Consider the following 23,813-nt stretch of genomic DNA (forward strand, 5'->3'; position numbering starts at 1 on the left):
CAGGATCGTGCCAAAGGCGCATCTACCAACCTAGAAAACCCCTGCCCTCGGGGAGCTTTCATTCTACGGGTGGGAGTCGTGATGGTGGTCGGAGAAGGAATGGATTTAGGGGATTTGTTTCTTGCGGGGGACAAAGGACTGCCCGTGGGGCCCGCCTTCCGCGCAGAGCGCTGAGGGGTCCGGAGTGACCTATAGGCTGAGACCCCGGCTTCCTCTTGCCTAGAGGCCGGGCAGGGGGCGCGGAGCCCGGAGTCGCGGGGCTGAGGGAGTGGGGCTCGTGGGCGGAGGACGCGGGGCGGGCCCGGCGGGGCTCGGCTGCGGCCCGGGCTGTGTCTGCGGCCCCAGCGGCCGCGCCCCTCCTCCCTTTCCTCCCGCGGAGGCTGACGTGGAGTCAACAGCGCGGGCGGCCGCGGGAGGCGGCGGCGCAGCGGCTCGGAGGCGCCGGGCCCTCTCGGGGCCCGCGCAGCGGAGGCGGCGGCGGTGACGCCGCGAGGAGGAGGAGGAGGCGGGGGTCCAGAAGGCAGGCCCGCGCATGGAGGAGGAGGCCATGAACGGCGACCGGACCGAGAGCGACTGGCAGGGGCTGGTGAGCGAGGTGAGGCCGCGGCGCCGGCCAGGCGGGATGGGCCGGGCCGAGCGGCCGCCGTCGCGGGCCCGCGCCCCCAGGGAGGCAGAGAGGGGAGGGACTAGCGGGGGGCGCGCACCCCAAGTGGCCGCGGCTGCCGCCCCCGCGCGACCCCGCCAGGTGCGCCGCTCCTCCCGCACTTTCGGGTCTGGGCGGGCGCCACTTTCTTCCGCGCCATCTGGTGTCAGCCTTTGGGGAGGGGCCTTCCCTAGGCAGGGGTTGGCCCTGGATTGGAGGCTGAAGCCCTGGGATCCGGGAGGAGAAGGTGCCAAGCCCCACCTGCCTGCCTGCTCGCCACTGTTGTGGAGCCAAACCATTGGACGCCTGGGACTGAAACGGGAAGGTGGTGCCATGGGGGAGAATCCGAGCCCTGGGGTGGCACCTGGGCCAGGTGGAATTCGGTGGTTCGAGTTGGGGGAGTTCAGGAGTCCGCCGCAGCTGTTCACTCATTCACTTGCTCAATTCAGTCAACACGTGTTTACTTGGGCCTACCATGTGTAAGGTGGGGAGGGGCATTTATCAAAAAAGTGAAACACAGGTGCAGAAGTGATTCGATTTGTGGAAGCATAGAACAACGTGTCCCCCTGCCCTGAGACTCTTTTGTCATTAACATACCCTGGGGGTCCACTTTCAGCCTCCTATGCTATTTGCTCTTCAGTTCCCCCTGAGAGAAGCTGCTGGCCTCTCCAGGTGAGAGGGAATGCGGATGTCTTCCTCTCGCAGGTAAGTTGCCCTGATTTGCCACCATTTGTGGGGCAGTTCCTGGTATTACTTATCCTGGTATTACTTACCCATGCCGGGGAATTTCTCCCTTCTGAGAACCAAGCTCCAGCCCAAGGCCAACTTGGGGCTTCCTTTTCTTTAATCCTGTGCACACAATGCGGAGTGTATCAGTTTGCTCTTATCTTTTCCCTTGTGGGGTGTGGGAAGGGAAACCCTCTACTGTCTCACTCCTTTCATCGTTTTCTGGGTCTCCAGGTCAGTCTGATAATAGTGCTTCATGCCCAGTGTGTGCAGAGCGTTGTGTTTCTGAAGAGGAATGACATGCGGTAGCTTCTGCCCTAGTTTAGTTTGCTCAGCATTGGTCTAGTAGTTGAAAGCTCTCCTAACTGTCTGGTGTTATGATCCATTGTATTGCAGCCTGGCTCCATCTTCTCAAACTGACAGGCTTTATGTCAAGGGACAGATCCTCTGGGGACCTTGTTTCTGGTCCCATCAAGAATCATACTTAGTAGTCGAGGAGCTGGAGGTAGTTCTTTTTAAAAGTCTGGTGTTACCCCCTTGTATAGCAGCAGAATCTTCACTACTCCAACAATTGCATATCAGGTGCCTGTTAGGAGTCAGGTACATTGTGAGGTGCTTGGGATTCTGTGGTGAATAAGACAACTCCGCTACCCACAAAGAACTCCTGGGGTTTCACGATATAGTCTGGGAGGAAGGTCACACCGTAGACAGTAAGAGTGAACTAAAGGATGGAATGACTTCAAGTGCTAAATGGCATGGGATGCCCCTCAGTGGGTTGGGCTTACCTCCACCTTGCGCTGACCACATTATTGTAACAATGGGTTTCCTCACTAGGCTATGTGCTTTGTTTGGCTCTTTATTTCCAGGGCCTATACACGGAGCTCTGTATGCATCAGGTGCTCAAAAAATGCTTGTTGAATAAGTCAGTGGATCCTGAAGTAGGTCCTTCAGGAGTTTTCCTGCCCATCCCAGCAGAGTTTCTCCAGAGTAACACCTCCTTAACTTCACAAACATGAGGTGAACACATAGCCAGGGGCCATGGGGGAGGTGAAAATGGGTCTTGCTTCCCACCTTAATAATAACTGATGACTATTTCTTGAATGCATCCTTCATATTAAGCATTTTACATGGCCTCATACTCATAATGACATAAGGTAGGAATTCTTTCTTATTTTATAGATAAGGAAACAGTGGCTCAGACAGGCTAAGGAACTTGCTCAGAGCCTCACCTCTGGTAAGTGGAAGAGGCAGGATTTGAATCCTGGTCTGTCTGATTCCTTGCTTGAGCATTGCTTGTCTGAGCCTCGCTAGGCCACACTTTCTATTTTAATCATTGCTTATCTGTCTGTATCTTCTGCTAGATGGCAGGCTCCCCAAGGAAGGAGTCCATGTCTGATTCAACTTTGAGTCCCCAGCAACTGGATCACTGTTTCTTAGAGTATGGCCTACAGATCAGCTGCATCAGAGTCATTTTGGGTGCCTGTGAAAAGTTCAAGTTTATGAGTCTCTCCCAAATTTATTGTAGTGAGTTGAATTATGTACCCTGCCTGCTCCCCACCCCCTGCCTGCCATAGGTGCATCTGAGACCTAACCCCAGTAGGTGCGAATGTGACTTTATTTGGAAATAGGGCAGATATGATCAAGTTAAGGATCTTTGGATGAGATCACACTGGATTTAGGGTAGGTCCTAAATCTAGTGACTGGTATGTTAGAAGAGAAAGGACAGAGATTTAAGCTGCAGACACACGAGGGAGCAGGCTATGGGAAGATGGAGATACATGAAAGGAAGACCATGTGAAGACAGAGGTAGAGATTGGAGTGATGCAGCCACATGGCAAGGCATGCCAAAGGTCACTGGCAGCCCCCAGAAGCTGGAAGAGGCAGATTATCCCTCAAAGTCCCCAGAAAAAAACAACTGCTGACACCTTGATTTTGGACTTCTGGCTTCTGTAACTGTGAGTGAATATGCTTCTGTTGTTTTAAGCCACCCCATTGTGATCATTTGTTACAGCAATGTATTAGTCCATTTTCATGCTGCTTATAAAGACATACCCGAGACTGGGTGATTTACAAAAGAAAGAGAGATTTCATGGGCTTACCGTTCCACATGGCTAGGGAGGCCTCACAATCATGCTGGAAGGCAAGGAGGAGCAAGTCACATCTTACATGGATGGCAGCAGGCAAAGAGAGAGAGCTTGCGCAGGAGAACTCCTCTTTATAAAACCATCAGATCTCATGAGACTTATTCACTATCAGGAGAACATTATGGAGGAAACTAGCCCCATGATTCAATTATCTCCCACCAGGTCCCTCCCACAACACGTGGGAGTTATGGGAATACAATTCAAGATGAAATTTGGGTGGGGACACAGAGCCAAACCATATCAAGCAGCCACAGGAAGCTAATAAACCTGCTGCTCGAAAGTGCCTGGGGGTACAGCCCCCGATCTGCCTTTCTTACAAGCTGAGCTGCCCAGGTGATTCCCCTGCCCAGTCAGGTTTGGCTGGCAGGGGTTCCATGGGTGTGACTGGGTCTGGTACCAGCCAGGTAAGATTCAGAGAAGAGTGTGCTCAGCAGCTGTGGTGTTACAAAGTGATTTGGGGACCTGGCAGAAGGACCTGAGGAAGACATCACTGCACAGCTAATCTGTACTACATGGGATTTTCGTGGACTTGCATTTATTTCTACAGCAGTCCTGGGTGCTGCCTCCCACCCTGGATCCTCTCTCCATCACGTCTCTTTCACCTCATCATCACCTGCCCAGAGCCCTGTCCTCTCTTTCAATCAGTTCGCTTCCTCCGCTTGCCTCGAGGAAGCAGTTTTCATTAAAAACGATCCTACAGAGATCAGTTTTATTTTCATATATTTGGTAAAATAAGCTGAAATTACAGCCTTTTCTCAGGCCCTGAAGTAAACACACCCATGCGTGTGAAAGAAGCATGGCCGGGGTTCTGTTTTGAAAATTAAATGTCTGGGGAGGGGCAGATATTCTTATTGCCACCTGAGGTGAGCTTTCAAAATTGGAGACATTTCAAAGTGCAGCTATGCAGGCAATCAATAAGTTTTTATTTTCGAGATAAAAATCCTGGTCATTGCTCAGCCCACCACTCTATGATAAACTATACATAATTCCGTTTCACTGTTTGAATTTTGGTTAATTAGATAACAATCAATCTCCTATTCCTTGAGCATGTTGTATGCAGGAGCCAGGAGGCAGAAGACAGTTAACCGTGGGCCTCCACCCAAAGTAGAGACTGATTTTTGGTTTTTGTTGTTGTTGCTTTAGAGATGAGGTCTCACTCTGTTGCCCAGGCTGGAGTGCAGTGGTGCGATCTTGGCTCACTTTAGCTCCATCTCCTGGGCCCGAGGGATTCTTCTGCTTCAGCCTTCTGAATAGCTGGGTTACAGGCATGTGCCACCATGCTCAGTCATTTTTTTTTTAAATAGAGATGGAGTCTCGTTATGTTGCCCAAGCTGATCTGGAGCTCCTGGCTTCAAGGAATCCTCCTGCCTCAGCCTCCCAAAGTGCAGGGATTATAGGCATGAGCCACTGTGCCTGGCCTAGCCACTGATATTTGGAAAAGAGAGGTTGAGTAGTTATAGAGACCAGCTCTGTGGTTAATTAAGGTAAAGACTCAGCTTTGGGTTTCAGTTATTGACTTTGACGCTGAAGATAATAAGAGACCTGGGGGTAAGTCTTGGCCCTGCCTTTTTCTTGGTACGAAAGATCAAAAACCCAAACCAAAGTGGATAAGCTTAGAGGCAATTTATTGGCTGATATTGTAGGTTGTATCCTGTCCCCAAAACAATGTGTTCAAGTCCTAACACCCTCCCCTCAACTGCCACTACACAAACACCTGTGAATATGACCTTATTTGGAAGTAGGGTCTTTGCAGATGTAATCAAGTTATGATGAGGTCATCTTAGGTGGGCTCTAATCCAATGACCTGGTGTCCTTATCAGAAGAGGCAAATTTGGGCACAGAGATGCACAAAGAGAAGAAAATGTGAAGACACAGACGGAAGAAGGCATGTGACAACAGAGGCAGAGACTGGAGTCATGCAGCTGCAAGCCAAGGAAAGCCAAAGATTGCTGGCGACCACCAGAAACTAGGACAAGGCAAGGAAGAATCCTCCCCGAGAGCCTCACTGGGGAACACGGTCCTGCCAACACCTTCATTTTGGACTCTAACCCCCAGGACTGTGTAACAGTTGAATTCTGTTGTTTTAAGTCCCCCGGTTTGTGATAATTTGTTATGGCAGCCCTTGGAAGTGAATATAACTAATATGACTAATAATTCCATGCTAGGGCTGGCTTTCAGCTGATTCAACACTAAGACAGTTTCTCTCCATCTTTGAGTCTGCTTGCTGCCTGGCTTTAGTCTCAGCCTCCCAGCCTCTCAAGTTCAAGTCCAGAGGAGAAGACGAGACCCTTCTCTAGCAGATCCTGTGAAACCCTGGGATGCTCCATTTAAATCCGCTTAGATCACTCACCTATCCTGCAAGAAATCGCTCAGGTGGTTAGTGATCTGATTGTTTTAGGCCCGGAATTGTGTTTGGAGCCCTGCCCCAGGATACATGGACTGTGAGTGGAGCTAGGGTAGATCCCCAAGTAAAACTGGGGGGCTTTCCAGAAGAGGGAGAATGGGTGTTGAGGGAATGACTGCACCATGTAACTTCTCTGAGCCTCTTTTTTCTCGTCTTTAAATAGGGTAATAAAAGTACCTACCTCATAGGTGATCCTAATTGTGAGGATCAAATGAAATAATGCTTGTGAGTACATAGGCCTCTGCCAGGCAAGGCAGCAGTAGAATAGTGAGCATGAACCTCACGACAGAAACTCTGGTTTGTGAAAACTATAATTTGCTATAATGCCTTAATTTTGATTACAAGTTTTTGTTGTTTGAGTAGTGGAAATGTAATCTGCATATGAAGCCACACCACTCCCTTTCCCTGAATTTGTATTTTAATTCTAGGGGACTTATGAAATACTTAGACTAAGGCTAAGTCATTGGCTGGGTTGCTGGGGTGGGCTGTTTTTATCTATCCACACGCTCCTCATTTAGTCTAGTATCTTGCCCTTGGTCACTCTAGGTCACTGTTGTGTCATCTCTCATCCCCCCCCCAGATGTCCTCTGGCCCTCTGGCTGTCTGCACCACGTCCATGCTACTTTTGGGTGAATGAAGAACAAATTGATGAACTGCTTTTCACTGTTCTGGGCATGGTGAACTTTGCTGTCTTGCCCAACCAAGGTGGGGCAAGTTTTATTCATTTTTAAAATTTGACTGGGCACGGTGGCTCATGCCTGTAATCCCAGCACTTTGGGAGACTGAGGCAGGCGTATCACCTGAGGTCAGGAGTTCAAGACCAGCCCGGCCAAAACCCCCATCTCTGCTAAAAATGCAAAAATTAGCTGGGCATAGTGGCACATGCCTGTAATCCCAGATACTTGGGAGGCTGAGACAGGAGAATTGCTTGAACCCAGGAAGCAGAGGTTGCAGTAAGCCAAGATTGTGCCACTGCACTCCTGACTGGGCGACAAGGGTGAAACTCTGTCTCATAAAATAAATAAAATAAAATTAAATTAAAAAATTTGTTCTGCTGCCCCTGAGTTACTCTAGGGCTAAATTATTATGCTGCCCTCAAATCACCCTGGGTCTATGGGAAACTATGGGAAACTGTTGTGCACACAGCATGTCACAACACCAAGGCTGGGTCCAGGGAATTGGGGATTAGTTTTCACTTCCTAAGAAATACGGCTGTATTTGTTAGGGTAAAGTCTAAGCCACTGTAAGAAATATGCCTGCCTCAAAAATAGAGTGGTTTAAATAAGGTAAGACATTTGTGTCTCTTTCATGTGAGTGTGGTGGTTCAGGCATGGAGGGCAGCCCTGCTCCGTGAGTCATCTAAGAATTCAGATTTATCTTGTTGCTCCACGATTAGGGTATGGTCCTCATCTGTGTGGCTGAAGCTTGTTGCTGCCACATTTGTGTCCCAGCCCATGGGAATGGGGAAAGAGAGAAGGGGGAACTCCAGGGCAAGGGGCTTTTCTTTAATTAGGGATGAGTGGAGAATTGTACATATCACATCTGCTCACATCCCATTGGTCTGAGCATAGTCATACGGCCACTCCTAGCTGTGAGAGGCTGTAAATGTAGTCTTTAGCAGAATGCACCCATGTTAACTTTGGGAGGGTCCTATTAAGAAATAAGAGTAGACTGGGCACTGTGGCTCACACCTGTAATGCCAGCACTTTGGGAGGCCAAGGCAGGTGGATCACCTGAGGTCAGGAGTTTGAGACCAGCCTGGCCAACATGGCAAAACCCCGTCTCTACTAAAAATGCAAAAATTAGCCGGCCGTGGTGGCACGCACCTATAGTCCCAGCTACCCAGGAGGCTGAGGCAGGAGAATCACTTGAACCCGGGAGGTGGAGGTTTCAGTGAGCAGAGATCGCGCCACTGACTCCAGCCTGGGCAACAAAAGCAAAACTCCATCTCACAAAAGAAAAAAAGAAAAAAAGACAGAAAGAATATATAGGACATGAAAAAGATAAGTTATCAAAAAAAAATGAGTAGGTTGACATATCAAAGTTAAAAAGTTACACCTAAAGTATGTGCACATTTTAATATATTAATTATATTCTCTTTGGAGGACTCTGTTAAAACAATAAAGAGTCACAGACTGGGAGAAAATATGTGCAGAACACACATCTTGTATCCAGAATATAAAAGGAACTCTCACTACTCAATAAGAAGAAAGGCCGGGCTGGGCGCGGTGGCTCAAGCCTGTAATCCCAGCACTTTGGGAGGCCGAGGCGGGCGGATCACGAGGTCAGGAGATCGAGACCATCCTGGCTAACATGGTGAAACCCCATCTCTACTAAAAAAATACAAAAAACTAGCCGGGCGAGGTGGCAGGCGCCTGTAGTCCCAGCTACTCGGGAGGCTGAGGCAGGAGAATGGCGTAAACCCGGGAGGCGGAGCTTGCAGTGAGCTGAGATCCGGCCACTGCAATCCAGCCTGGGCGACAGAGCGAGACTCCGTCTCAAAAAAAAAAAAAAAAGAAGAAGAAGAAAGGCCAGGCGTGGTGGCTCACTCCTGTAATCCCAGCACTTTGGGAGGCCGAGGCGGGTGGATCATGAGGTCAGGAGTTCGAGACCAGCCTGACCAACATGGTGAAACCCTGTCTCTACTAAAAATACAAAAATTAGCCAGGTGTGGTGGCATGTACCTGTAATCCCAGCTATTCGGGAGACCGAGGCAGGAGAATCGCTTGAACCTCAGAGGCGGAGGTTGCAGTGAGCTGAGATCACACCAGTGCATTCCAGCCTGGGCAACAGAGTGAGACTCCATTTCAAAACAAACAAACAAATGAACAAAAACAAAGAAACAATCTGAATTTTTTTAATGAACAAAAGGATTAAGTAAACCCTGCACTGAAGAAGAGGGATGGCAAATAAGCAAAGAGTAGAGGCTCAGCATCCTTAGTCATTAGGGAAATGTAAATGGAAACCACAGTGAGGTACCACAACATACCTATTAGAATGGAAAAGCAACAAATTACAAAACTCATCGTCTAAGAGCTGACAGGGACGCAGAGCAACTAGAAGTCTCGATCTCCTGACCTCGTGGTCCGCCCGTCTCGGCCTCCCATAGTGCTGGGATTACAGGCTTGAGCCACCGCGCCCGGCCGCAACTAGAAGTCTCATACGTTGCTGGAGGAAATGTAAAATAGTAAAGTCACTTCTGAAAAGGTTTGCAGTTTCTTATAAAGTCAAACATACACTTAACCAAACAACCCAGCAATCCTTCTCCTAGGTAGGGTCAAAGAGAAATGAGGACACATGTCCACACCTGTCTGCACATCTATGTATGTAACTCAAACAGTATACAACCAAAAATCTTTGTTTTAAAAAATAATTATTTTAGCAGGAGAGGTACTGCTCCTTGTGGAGCAGGGCTACCCCATAGGCAGTGTGCCCAGAGCAGCCACAACCAAATAACTCATTTGGGGGAAGTGGGTTACAGGGTACATGGTACAGGGTAAAAGCTGATAGTTTTAACATTTGTGAAGAGTGACTATTTTGTACTCATGAATTAATGTTGTCTTGTATCTTTCTAAAAACACCTTTATTAAGGTATAATTAATATATTAAAATGTGCACATACTTTAGGTGTACAATTTGATGAGTTTGGATGTGTGCATACACTGGTGTAACCATCACCACAATCAAGGTATACATGAAATTTTTGAAAAGTAAAAATTAAGGCCAGGCACGGTGGCTCACACTTGTAATCCCAGCACTTTGGGAGGCTGAGGCGGGTGGATCATCCGAGGTCAGAAGTTTGAGACCAACCTGGCCAACATGGTGAAACCCCGTCTCTACTAAAAATACAAAATTAGCCGGGTGTGGAGGCATGTGCCTGTAATCCCAGCTACCCAGGAGGCTGAGGCAGGAGAATTGCTTGAACCTAGGAGGTGGAGGTTGCAGTGAGCCCAGACCGTGCCACTGCACCCTAGCCTGGGCAACAAGAGCAAAACTCCATCTCAAAAAACAAAAAACAAAACAAACAAAACTAAAAATTAAAAAGACAGAAAACTGATCAGTGATTGCCAGAGCCTGAAGGTACACTGAGGAAACTGGCTGCAGAGAAACGTGAGGGAATCTTTTGGATTTATGGATGTATTCTGTCTCGATTGTAATGATGGTTATATGACTGTGTAAGCTTGTTGAAGTTCATGGAACCTTACACCTAAAAGGGATGAAATTTTCTCCAAATTATACCTCAGTAAACTCAATATTTTTCGAAAGGAGGTGAATGGATATTTAAAACAGCCATTGCTACAGAGAGCTTTACTCCTCATCTCTCCAATTCCAGAGTTCATCAGGTTTCCATCAAAACTAGCTGTGCTCCCCAAATTTCAGCCCCGAGTCCTTGCTCTGCCCTCTTGACCCCAGGCTGATTGGGCCAAGCTCAGTGTTCCTCGGAGACTGATAACCAGGCTCTCCTTTGTACTCTGATTCTGCCCTTTTCTCGACTTGGAAGATCCTTTCCAGTCTTTTGAGGAGTTATGGTTGAGGGCACCACTGGAGAGACTCAACTGTGCCCTCATATCTTTGGGAGCAGGCCCTCAAAATGGAAAAGCCAGTCAGTTGTTACCTGTGTTCTGCTGGGCTGTGCCTTTCTTAGATGTAAAGACGGAATGTCTGGCTTCTTAAAAAGGGAGAGAGACGTGGGGAAGAATTAGGGTAAGGGTTGCAGGAAATGGAAGCAAGGTGGGAAGATAGGCTGTCAGTTAATATTTTAAAATACTCTTTTTTTGTTTGTTTGTTTTTTCGAGATAGGGTCTCACTCTGTTGCCTAGGCTGGAGTGCAATGGCACAGTCTCGGCTCACTGCAACCTCTGCTTCCAGGCTCAAGTGATTCTCCAGTCTCAGCCTCCTGAGTAGCTAAGACTACAGGCATGAGCCACCAATTCCTGGCTAATTTTTCTATTTTTTGGAGAGACAGGGCTTCACCTTGTCATCCAGGCTGGTCTCATATTCCTGAGCTCAAGGCAATCCATCAGTCTCAGCCTCCAACTGCTGGGATTACAGGTGTGAGCCACCGTGCCTGGCTTAAAATACTCGTTCTTATTAGCTGTTATTATTAGATAAAAACACCATGCACAATAGTGAGCAATAGATCTGAGACACTAATGTAGGCAGTTGGTGAGGCTTGATGGAGTGGGGAAAAGCTTCTTAGAAGTTGAGCTTTAACTGAGTCCCTTCCCTTTGGTTGAAGAGGACAAGGGAGATCATGAGCAGGCATGAGCCCTGGGCCGAGTTGGTGGCCTTTGCAGAGATGCTCCAGATAAAGGCAGAAATCTCTGGGTTGAGGTACAGCAGAAAATGAGATTGGATAACCAGAGAGAACCAGATGGTGAATGACTTCAAAAGCCAGGCTGCAGGATGTGCCCTGATATAGCTGGTAATGGGGAGGCACTGAACGCTTTTGTTAACTGGAGTACAAATTGATGAAAATACTCGGGATAGGTTGGTTTCCACTGAATTCAGTTACTGAATCTGTATTGTCTGCAAGGTACTATGCCAGGCTGTGATGATATAAAAACTAATTTGGTGACCCTGCCAGGAATCAGGGAAGGACAATTTAGGAAGAGATACCAGTAATCTAGCCTTTTCTGTCACCATCAACATTCTCAATTATTTCCATTGCACCTAAGTCCTACCACTTATCATGTAGTTTTCAACCTAACCCTTGACTTATCTGTCTCTCCTCTGGACCCAAAAGATCTTGAAATCTTTGAGAGTAGGGACCATATGTAACTTTAGCACTTAGCACTGTACTTTGCCCATTGCAGGTACTCCATACACGTAGAATATATGAATGCTTGGACGTTTGAATGAATGAGGTGTTAAGGGGTTATAGCATTGGTGGGGATAGAGAAAAAGGGATGGCTATGGGAAACATTCTAAAGGAAGACCCCCACAGCAAGTCATGGCTAGCAGGATTGGAGAGATGGAATAGAATGAGTCCAAGATGGCCCTTGCTGCATGGCTGGAGGGTGGTGGTACTGGAAGTGATAGGAGGTTAGGGGATATGAGTCTGGTGAGAAGAGCATGGGTTCTCTTCAGAACTGTGCATCATTCAGAGTTTCCTGGGAGTACTTGAGCTCTTGAGAAGCAAGATTAGTGCTTACTGGGAACATTTTCGATGAGCAGTTATCTTCATAGTGGCAGGCTAATTTCAGAGTAAGTTTATTAAAATTAGTGTGTGGGGGAAAGTGAGCTCAACTGCTATTTTTAACTGATGGGATTCATGTTCTCTCCTGTGCAGGGAAATTCACATATGTGCTCCCAAAATTGACAATTTCCACTCTTATTATGTTAAAAAAAATTAATATAGTGAGTTTCACGTTGAATAAAATACATTGGCTGAAGATGAGAAGAGGACTTTGGCCAGTCCCTGAATGAAAATGACCAGAGTGAATGACATTTATTACTCACTGCCTGGTTTTCCACCCATAAAACCATACTGGGGCTTTGGTACCTCCTGGCAGAGAAGTTGCTTAAGTTTGAGAGTCTGCACCTCTCTCTGGCCCATCAGGCAGAATGGTGCCAGTGGTAGGGGAGACCTGGTTCCCAGAGAACACAAACCTTTGGTTGATTTTTACTTTGAAGTCTTTCCACTTTCACGTCTTCTGGTCCACTCTCTTCATTATCTGAAGCTATTTTATTGCAACAAACACCCTAATACTGTTCAGGGTATCAGATTTTCTTCAAGTCTGCTTATCCTCTGTACAGCTAGCCAATTAAACCACCTTTAAGAAAAAACATTTTTCACAACGTCCTCTTACTCGGAAAGCTTCCGCGGTAGTTCCCCATCACCTGGTGTTCGAGGCTCTTCATGCTGGCCTTGACCTATCTTTCTGCCTCTGTCTCATTGCTCCCCGCATAAGCTGGCTGCTTCAGTCAAAATGATCTGCCATGTATTCTGGCTCCCCCACCTTTGTCTCACACCCTGACCTCACCCAGGTGAGCCTCCCACTTCTTCTCCGACCACAGCCTTCACCAGTCCTTTAAGGTGGGGTGGAAACCCACATCCCTCCTAAAATCCTCCATGATGCCAATCTTGAAGTGAGCTCTTCGTCCTGTTGCCTTATGTGGCTCAGCTTAAACTGATCCTGTCACACTCACATGCTACCTAAGAAAGAGAGGAGCCTTGTCTCTGTGTAGATATTAACTCCTATATAAGTTGACAAGCTCCTTAGAGAAAGGACTGCGGTCACCTGTGTTGGGGCAGGAGATAGGAATTCTGGAATGATGATGTATCATGCAGTGGCTCAGGTGTGCAGGTCCTGAGGCAGGGCACTGATACAGAATACAGAACCAACCTGGTTCTGGCCCATTTGCAGAGCCTCTACTTTGATCTCACATCCTCATTTAGGGAAAGTAGCTCATGGATGTGCCTGCCCACCTATAGCTCTGTTAATGGCAGGCACAAAGGTAGAGGTCAGTGATGTCAGGAGAGAGCCACCATTGTAGTGAGTTGGCTGGTTGATGTGAAGGAGGAGTGAAGGACAGCCCTCATATGTCAGTGGGACAGGATGTCTAACAGAGGACAAGGTCAGCATTCAATGTGCTGGTTACATAGTGAGCATTACTATGGGCAAAGCCTTCTGCGTATGACAGTTGCCTTCAAGGAGTTTACTGTCCAGTGGTGATAGAGAATGGGGATGAGGTCACTACGCTGTGATGTACATTGTGATAAGCATTCTTCAGGTTAAGGGGAGGCTAATTTAGATTGGAGGATTGAGGAGGGTTCTTAATGGAGGTGGCACCTGGGCCGGGAAGGTTGGGCAGAATTTCAGCAAATGGAGATGTAAAGGAAGGGTGTTCTAGACAGAAGGAATGGAGGTGGCAAAGATGCAGATGTAGCAAAATGCAAGACTTATTGCGGGAAATCCCAGATCATCTGATCTCTGGTGGGGACACATAGTGGGGCATCGGGTGTTTGTTAGGCAGGCCTCAAATGCCCTGTTAACTGTGTAGCGGGCGTGAGGGTCCCGAGTATGTCATTCATTCTGAGGTGAACAATGGCACAATAATCTCCTTTGAGTAGAAGAAGTTGCCTGGATGCACTGGGGAGGGAACTGATCTGCCAGGAGTGTATGTGAGGGACTGGACAGGGTTGGGGCTTGGGGAGAGCACAGGAGCCTGTCTGTGTCTGTGTCTCCCTTTGCCCTTATCCACTTTCAACTCACTTAGGTCTCCCGTTCACAGCTTCATTGCCCCTGATAATGCTCTTGCCAAGGTTGCCTAAGACCAGCCTCCTAACTACCACACCCAGTAGTCTTTCTTTAGGACTCGATTGCTGGCTGTACAGCCTCTGACTCCAGACAGCCTCCTCTTCTTTTCTTACATGCTGGGCTTCTGCATCCCTCTATGTGACTACTGGCCATGTCCCCAGGAACTAAACACTTTACTCAGTGTGCCCTCAGTGGAACTCATGCTCCTTCTGTATTACACCTTTCCTATCTCTCTTTCCTCCTTCCATCCCGCCTCAATGGTATTGCTGTGAAGTCTACCTTGATTCTTCTTCCCAACTTACACCTCCCAACCCGATTCTAATTCTTATTCATTAAGATCCATCTTTCTGGCTTTTGAACAAGTCCTTAAATAGGGCATCCATGTCACCATTCCCACTCTTTCACTGTGGCCAGATTCTCAACCCCTCTCCCTGGAGTATCTTCTAGGACCATCTTTCCTCCATGCAGTTACTAGAGTCATCATCTAAGCATAGAAATGATTTTATCACTCTACTGCTGAGAGCTCTTTGATGGCTTTCTAGGGACTGCAGAGTGAAGGCCATATCCCTCAGTTGGCCTCCAAGGGCCTTTCCCACTCCCCATCTCTGGTAACTTCTGTATCCCTTATTTCCACCACCTCCCCTACCCTTTGTAGTACTCCTGACTCTGGCCAGATCATTCCATGCCCTATAGCATCTCTAAGACTTGCTTATGTCCAAAGGTGACATCCTACTCACATATTAAAGCCCAGCTCAAATGTCACAGACGCCCTTTGGGTCTCCCACTTCCCTTGGGCCCCAAGAGGTTAGGCAATGAATGGTGTATTACATGTGGGAAGATGGTATGGGGCATTGTTGGCAGAGTAACTGGGTTCCTAAGGATGGGGGCTCTCAGAATGGTGGGTGGTCACCAATGTCTAGCACAATACTAGGCACAGGATAGACACTTAGCAGTAGCTTGTAGAAGGGAGGGAATAAGAAGGAAAGGCAGTTAACCTTGTCATTTCCAGGATTCTCTTTGAAGCCAACCTTGCTGGTGTGCCCCACTTCCAGTCTCTCCCCTAGACCAGTCATGGCCCTAAGGGAGCTGGGAGTGTCTGAAGTGCCCCAGAACATGCCCAATGTCCTGGCCAGCTTCCAGGCTCAAGTTGCAGTGGGTTTTGTACGTCACCAAGCTCCACCAGTAGGTAGCTACCTGGTTTTGAGCAAATCTCCTGACTTCTCCAATACCTCATTTTCTCTGGACTTCATACAGTGAGGATGTCTCTCGGTTAAGATGATGATAAAGTGAGATGATATATATGAAAGTGTGTTTTAAAGCCTCCAACCCTCTCCAGACAAGGTGATGCTCCTATCCTTGCTTGGGCTTTGGGAAAACCCTTCCCCAGGGCTTCAGAGATGCTCCTGCAGAGAGGTGATGTGTCAGCTGCTGGCTGTCAACATGACGCCATGGAAAAATCATATTGATGGGGCGCAGATTGCTGTGCCTGCTTGCTCTGCCATCTGCAGACCCCATGACCAAGGCAGTATTGGAAATGGCAGGGATGGGACTCTCTCTCACTAGCCAGTTCCAATTTGCTTTTTAATTTGCTCCAACCTGGTGAGTGCTGCTGGGGTCAATCTGTAACCTCTTCTTCCTTCCCAACAGTCTCTGGCGTTGCCAGACTTTGCAGCGTGCGTGCAGGCTGCTCCGTCAAGCCTGGGCAGCTGCCATTTCCACGGCCTCTTCTGAGAACCTCCTAGTTACCTTCTGACTTCGTATGCCTCTTATTGTGCCCAAGTCCAAACTCATGCCCAAATTGTTCTTCCCTCTTCATTCTGCCCCTCTCTGGCCTTCAGAGCATCTGTTGGCCACTCTCCTTTGCTGATTTGCTGGAGTTTGAATAAGGCTTTTATTAAGCTGATTTCAGCGCTTAGGAAAGAAGACTGCAATTGCTCACAAAGAACTCATAGCAACCTCTCTCTGGGATTTTTGCGGGCCTCTTCAGCAGTCTCCCTACCTCCTGTGTCTCCTTGTACCTTTCCATTGCATTAATTACTGCCCGATCAAGTCCCTGGAAGCGACACTCTAACCGTGACCCTTCCTCACTCACAGACTTCCATAGCTCCCGTCAGCTCTCATGTTGGCCCAAACTCTGCTGTCATTTAAGGCCTTTCTTACTTTCATCCAAACCAGGCTTTCCAGCCTTATTTTTACGTTCTCCTTTTCACACATCCTGCACTCCTGGAAAACAACCACTTCCATTTCTGTCTGAAGCCCATGCTTCCACACACCCAGCCTTTGATCAGGCCGTGCCCTCTGCCTGGAGCTCTTGTTCTCTTCCTTTTTCTTACTTCTCTGTCAAGCTTCAGTCACAACTCTCTTGCCCCCAGACTAAAAGCCCTCCTCCCCTTCTGTGATCTTACAACATCTAGCCATGCCTCTCTGACCGCATGTCTCCCTGGCCGCCGTGGGTTGGAATTACATGGGTTTGTGCCTTGCTTCCAGCTTGGAGTTACTCCAGTGCAGGAACTGACCAATTCATCTTTGAATCTCCCACTGTGACTGGCACAATGTCCTGCATATAGTGGAAAAATCTAAAAGAGATGACAAACCTCACGGTTTCTCAGTTAATACTTAAATTGAAAAACTACTGAATTAACACAAGGATGTTCATTTTTTTTTGTCCAAACAACATTATCATCTGTTTCTTTCCCCAAAGTCCTTTTGTATTCATTTTTATCCCACAGACATGACTTTCAAAATATAGATTGTGATCTTTTCAAGGTAGTAAGTCAAATCACCTTTTAATAAGCTCTAAGGGATTTATGAGCTTATTATAAGTCAACTCCTTCCTCCCTCCCTTCTTTACCTTCCTTCCTTCCTTGCAAACTGGAATTTTATTATCTTAGATATATTGCTTGAAAAAAATCTAGGCAGAGGCTGTGGGTGGGAAATCATTTGTTATAAAGAGCTACTTTCTATAATGGGGTCTGACCTGTATTATAGCGTGTCTGAACGTCCACCAGGCTTTAACTCTCTTCTGCTCTAGTATTCAAGCTTGCTCCAAAGGTGGTTTACCACCTACGGTTGACTCTTATGCAAGGAAATCATGCAATTTATTTGGTCCCTATGGTCTTCTCATTAAGAAAAATAATGATAAAAATAATTCCTTACATTTGTCTTTCTTCAACTGGTATTTACAAGGATTTACTGTGTCTCAGGCACTCTGCCAAAAGTTGGGGTACACAGTCCACCAGGATGTCATCACCTTCCTCCCCATTTCCTTATGGAACCCTCATAACAAGCTTGTGGGTTAGACTTGAGCAGTGGTAGTGACGTCATTATATAAATAAAGACATGGTAATTCAGAGTGTTCGTGAAATACTCAGAAATTCAGCGTCCTTCTTTGTGGTCACTCAGCAAGAAGCAAGCAAGAGGAGCTCAGTTTTAACTTCCTATCAGATGTTTTCCCTACTGAACCCCGGGTTTGTGCTGGGAACCCTGGATTCAGGCCCCCAGCACGCTTACTTCCAGGTGAGAGGCGGCAGCCCTTGCATGCTGCAAGACTGCTTTCCTCATCTCTGCTTCTGCTCACCTGATCTAAACCCAATGTGAGCTGAAAAGGAGACTTTTGGGATCTGGTTCTAGATTCCTGCCCAGACTTCAGTATAGGCTGAAAATTGAGCAACAGTGGGCTGAGGAGTCCACAAGAGTGGGGTCAGGTCATCCTAAAAGGATGGTCTCATAGCCCCTCTGCTGTGGGAGCCTGAAGGTGGGTGCACCTGGTGACCCAGTCCCGTCTGAGCAGAGGCTCCAAGGAAGTGAGATAATCTAGTAATACCTCGGACTCACCTCCCCACCCCATGCCTGCTTCATCCCCATTGTAGAGAATTTCCTCAGGTAGCCATGAGGGGCCTGCCCCAGACTGCCTGAAGCTGTGAATGAGGACACGTTTGAGAAGAAAGTGAATGAGTGAAGGTGTTATCTAGAGATGAGAAATGCCTTGGGTAACTGGATTTTAACTTTAAACATCGAGCAATGTCAATTCTCTGCACCCTCCAAATTTAGAAAATATAGATACATATAAAAGAAAAAAAGCCACCTACAATTTGACTACCCAGAGCTGACTGCTGTAATCTTCCATGTTTCCATGCCCTAATTTCTAAAAATGAGTTTATAGTATAGGCTGTTTTACTATTTCATTTGTATCGAGGCTAACATGTAGACAGCAGATGCACACGTTTTAAGTGGACAGCTCAGTACATTTTTTTTTTTTTTTTCTTGAGACGGAGTCTTGCTCTGTCGCCCAGGCTGGAGTGCAGTGGCCGGATCTCAGCTCACTGCAAGCTCCGCCTCCCGGGTTTACGCCATTCTCCTGCCTCAGCCTCCCAAGTAGCTGGGACTACAGGCGCCTGCCACCTCGCCCGGCTAGTTTTTTGTATTTTTTTTTTTTTTTTAGTAGAGATGGGGTTTCACCGTGTTAGCCAGGATGGTCTCAATCTCCTGACCTCGTGATCCGCCCGTCTCGGTCTCCCAGAGTGCTGGGATTAAGCTCAGTGCATTTTTACATGTGCACACACCTGCGTTAACCACCACCCAGAGCAGGTTCTAGAGCGTTCCCAGCTCCCCAGAAGGCTTCCTATGCCCTTCTGAGCCAAGATATTGCTCCTACCTCATCCAGAGGCAACCATTATTTAGACTTCCAGTGCCATATGCTGTTTTTATAACTTCTTCTTATTCTTAATCAGCAATAAGTAGTGAATAGTTTCCATGTCATTAACTCACCATCATCAGCATCATTGTTGTCGTCGTCGTCATCATCATCATCATCATCATCATCGCCAGAGCGGCAGCTTGGGATTCCACGATATTGACAAACCGTGCCTGCGCTGGACTTTAAGCCTATGTTTTAGAAATGCCTACTCTATTTTTTCCCACTATCAGAAAGCCTAAATGACTGGCATGAGGGGTTCTCTTTGGTTCTAGCACAGGCTACAGGGGTGTCAGCGACTTTGAGATTTTTTTTTTCTTCAAGGCCTGGTTGTGCCTTCTGTGGCTTGCTTAGTTTTTTTGAATATACATGTGTTATGCTAAACATTCTAATAACCATTGCTGTGTATGTTCGAAAGAGTATCTCACATCCTAACATGCGTTGTGAGATGCCCTTTCAAACATATATTTGCTCTGGTGTTTACAGGAGAACAAATACTAAGGTGCTTGTTTCTCCCATTCCTCAACTTCTTCTTAAAGAAGAGAGAAAGTCACTGGACAATTTAAGCACCTGGGTTTAGAGAGAAGTTCTTTTAAGATGACATTGGTGAGGAAGGAAATAACTATTTTGATTACTGGAATTTGTGAAGACACCAACAAGGAGGCGAAAAGCTCCACACAGCTCCCAGAAATACCCTCCCACTCAGTGCTGAACAGCTGAGTCTTGATTGTGTAGGCATTAACTGTGCACACTTGGAAACCTGCCTCCAACCTCTCTCAGTTTAGGTTTTGATTATTTTACTACCACTATCACTACAACCACTATGCTGATTGCTACCACTACTCTTATTATTATTACTAATGGCAATAAAATTATATTAAGTGTCCATTTGCGGTGTGCCAGGCACCACATGAAGATTTTTTAATGTAATTTTCAATTCAGGAGCTTATATGAAGAAAAAAGGAAACATTCATTGAGCCCTTTTTAATGCTTAAGTCCTGTGCTGGATGCTTGACATATGACTTTCAGTACAGCTAAAAGATGATAAGTAAACATCAGGGAATATGCAAGGAAAGCCAGAGCTGGGATTTGAACTCCAGGTTTCTCTGATTCTGAAGTCTGTGTTGTTCCTACTCTAACACAGTCTCACCAAATGAATGAATGAAGGAGTGAAGGAGTGAATGAGTGGACCAACCAACCTGGTACACTGAAGCCCTCATTTTTAAGAAGTCTGTATTTGAGCCTTGGTGTGGTGGCTTACACCTGTAATCTCAGCCGTTTGGGAGGTCGAGGTGGGCAGAGCACCTGAGGTCAGCAGTTTGAGACCAGCCTGTCCGATTGTCTTTACTAAAAATACAAAAATTAGCTGGGCATGGTAGTGGGTGCCTGTAATCCCAGCTACTAAGGGAGGCTGAGGCAGGGGAATCACTTGAACCCAGGAGGCAGAGGTTGCAGTGAGTTGAGATTGCCCCATTCCCCTCCAGCCTGATCGGCAGAGTGAGACTCATCTCAAAAAAAAAAAAAAGTCTGTATTTTAGATTGTACTAGAAGGGAAACATTCTCTTATTTAAAACCTTGACTACATAATGCCCTGATGTAGTACTTACATACTTTTGTGTCTCAGATAACCAATGTCATCTGTCAGTGGTGACACAGAGTTCTGATTGTGAAGTGGATTACAAATCTTACAATATTGGGTGCCCAATTTCCTCATACCAGTTATGTGGGTATGTTAGTATTTTATTTAGGATTTATTTTAATGAAATGCCAGAAATAATAATGGCTTAAATAATATTGAACTTTATTTTTTTCTGAAGTGCAGTAAATTTGGAGGTGGGCAGTTTAGGGCTGGTATGCTGGCTTACAATCTGTTAAGGACCCAGCCACCTTTCATTTTTCTGGTTCATCATTCCTTGCGTGAGGCTTTCCACTTTGCAGACCACTATGTGGCAGGAAGGAGGTAGACATAGGCAAGAGTGAACCTGCTATGGTTTGAATGTCCCCTTCACAACTTACACGGAAACTTAATTGCCATTGTGATAGTGTTACTAAATGGCACATTCAAGAGGTCATTAGGTCAGGAAGGCTCTGCCCTCATGAGTGGATTTAATGTCATTATCATGGGAATAGGTTTGCTATTGAGGGCCATCAGCCCCCTTTTCTCTCTGTCTTGAGTGCTTGCTCACCATGGGATGCCTTCCCTCATTTGTATTATGATGTAGCAAGAAAGTCATTGGCAGGTACTGGTGTCATGCTTCTGGACTTCCCAGCCTATAGAACTGTGAGAAATAAATTTATTTTCTTAATAAATTACCCAGTCTCTGGTATTCTGTAATAGCAACAAAACATGAACAAAGACAGTGCCCCTCCCTTAAAGGAAATGTTCCAGAAGTCTAAAACATTGGAAAGGAAATGTTTCAGACACTGTTGCTTCCATCTCACTGGACAGTATTTTACATAGGGGATCCTCATAGTACCTACCTCAGAGGGCCTCCTTGTAAGGATCAAATGAGCTAATGTGAAAAACTGCCCAGAACAGTGCCTGCCATCAGTGTTTTGGCTGATGCTTCTATGGTCATACCTGGGATCTGAGCCCATCAGGCTTGGTACGTCTTTCCCAAGGACTTGTTTTAACTACTATAGTCTTTGTACCCTTCCACGTAAGTGGTCAGCAAGCAGTGCTGATGTTAACCAGGAAGATGATGATTATGGATAATGATGATGATGATGATGATGATGATGATGATGATGATGATGAGTATAAGCTCTAAGTAAATGGCAACTGCATGCCAGTTACTGGGCTAAAAGCCTTCTTTTCGTTATCTCATTTACTCCTTTGGCAAACTCCTTTATCTCATGGTACTCCTTCAGTACCATGAAGTAGGTACTATCATAGTCCTTATTTTGCAAATAAAAGATCTTAGGCTCAGCAAGCAATGGATTTCTTTCCTTGCCCAAGATCATTCAGCTAGAAGTTGTAGGGCAGGAGTTGGAATCCAACGGGAAGTCTGACTCACACCCTGGGTCTTAGGAGTATCCACTGCCTTCTATCTTTTTAAGTCTCTCTGCCTCTGAATTTCATCTCCTTTTGGAATGGTCAGCCTGGACATATATTTAACAATCCATTTTGATGCTACTCTTTATGATGATCCTGATGCCTACTGAATTTTCTTTTGACCTTTTTTCTTTTTTGAGACAGGTTCTCACTCTCTCCCCCAGTCTGGAATCCAGTGGCATGATCATGGCTTATTGCAACCTCAACTTCCTGGGCTCAAGGGATCCTCCTGCCTCAGCCTCCCAAGTAGCTGGGACTACAGGTGTGTGCCACCACACCCAGCTAATTTTTTAAAAAAAAATTTCGTAGAGAAGGGGTTTCACTATGCTGCCCGAGCTGGTCTCAAACTCCTGGGCTCAAGCACTTCTCCCACCTTGGCCTCCTAAAGTGCTGGGATTATAGGCATAAGCCACTGTGCCTGACAAATTTTCTTTTTTAAAAGTGAGATTCCCAAACCTTGAGCTTATCTGAATTAGTGATATCTACATGCACTTCTCCAAAGGAATTTTTAATTTAATATTAGATCTTGTAGATGCACATGCAAGGGAGTAAACGTTCAAACAACCCATTTTTGTTGTCATTTAAATGTTCTCTTGATCAATAGTGATGACAGAGGTGTTGATGGTGGTGGTCAAATGGACTGTTAAGAAAAGCAAGTCAAATCATGCCCATCACTGGCTTGCAGTCCACTGGTGATCTGCAGCCAGTGAAGATTTTGCCATTTTCCCAGAAAGCCATAATTAATTTGGGTCACCCATGGGAGCCTTTTGCTAACATAATCAGCCCATCGCAGTTATCAGCCAGAGAAACAGACCTGGATGGAGTCCCTACCCTACCTTGAGCAGTGTTTCCAATTTAGTTTGTCCTCTGAAAACTTCAGTGATTTGAATCACCGGGATTGTACACCCACCCATGTCCCAGAATAAATTTCTGCCTGACTTTTTGCTGGGGGGCTGAGTTCTGAACTGACAGTTCTTGTTGAGGATAGTTTCTTACTAATCAGTAGTGTCTGGAGTTGATGGAAAGAAAACAAAAACGATGAAGATGAAGTGCAGGAGCAAGTTAACAGCACTCAGGAAAATATGAGCAAGGTGCAGTGAGAGGGAGAAAAAAGCTCCCAGCCACAGGGTTCGGCTGGGGAGGCCTGCATGCTGCAGGCGGAAATTCAGGGCCCAAGTGGCCCTTTAGCGATGACTCTGAGGGTCTCATCCAGAGAGAAAGACTGTGTTGATCATGATTGGTTAAAATCTCAGCAGATGGTGGTAAGAGCTCTATTTACTTGGATAATTAAAGTAGTGATGGATTTGCACGGCTGATTTCAAGATCTCAAGTCTGCAGATGACTGCCTTTTGGGGCAGACTGGGATGGAACACCTCCTTGCAGAGTATGTGCACCTGACTCAAGTATCAGCGAGCTGGGAGCCAGGGACTGTTCTCAGACATGCTCCATCTTGGGTTGAAGCTTCATCTTGAACACACCGGCCCTCTTATGGGACTGTTCATCCCAGCAGGGGAATCATATTTTTCAGAAGACAAGATATATCGACACATTTAGGAATGGAGATTGTTTTCCGTCTTCAAATGGGACAGACTCAGTTCTTTTGATTACTGTGATAATAAGATTGATGTCTTTAGAGTTTATTGAGTGCTTTTTCTCACGTGAGTAATTTTATAGAATCCTTCCAACTCTCCTGTGAGTGAATGGGGTGCTGTGGCAGAAAAGACATGGGACAGTCCTGGGTTCAAATCCCGCCTTTGCCTCTTACAAGCTTCATAATTTATTTTCCCCAAAAAACTCTTAGAGCCTTAGTTTCCTCACCTGTAAAGGGGGGGGTAATGATGTTTATATTTTGGGGTGGCGATGAGGATTAGTGATTAATGTATG

At 46.5% G+C, this 23,813-nt stretch overlaps 1 protein-coding gene across 3 annotated transcripts in view; it reads left to right on the plus strand.

The window, feature by feature from the left end:
- Positions 1-399: 399 nt before the first annotated feature.
- The window catches only part of CCDC149 (coiled-coil domain containing 149), a 108,194-nt gene continuing 84,780 nt past the window's right edge, over positions 400-23,813 (plus strand). For 2 of the 3 annotated variants that reach the window (XM_010362987.2, XM_030924235.1), the window contains exon 1: positions 400-595. In XM_010362987.2, the coding sequence (XP_010361289.2) occupies positions 533-595 (63 nt within the window). In that variant the 5' untranslated portion in view covers positions 400-532. The remainder of the gene's footprint in view (positions 596-23,813) is intronic. The other variant, XM_030924230.1, reaches the window with a different exon arrangement.

This window comes from Rhinopithecus roxellana, chromosome 2 (genome assembly GCF_007565055.1).
Source record: "Rhinopithecus roxellana isolate Shanxi Qingling chromosome 2, ASM756505v1, whole genome shotgun sequence".
NCBI classification, from domain to species: Eukaryota; Metazoa; Chordata; class Mammalia; order Primates; family Cercopithecidae; genus Rhinopithecus; species Rhinopithecus roxellana.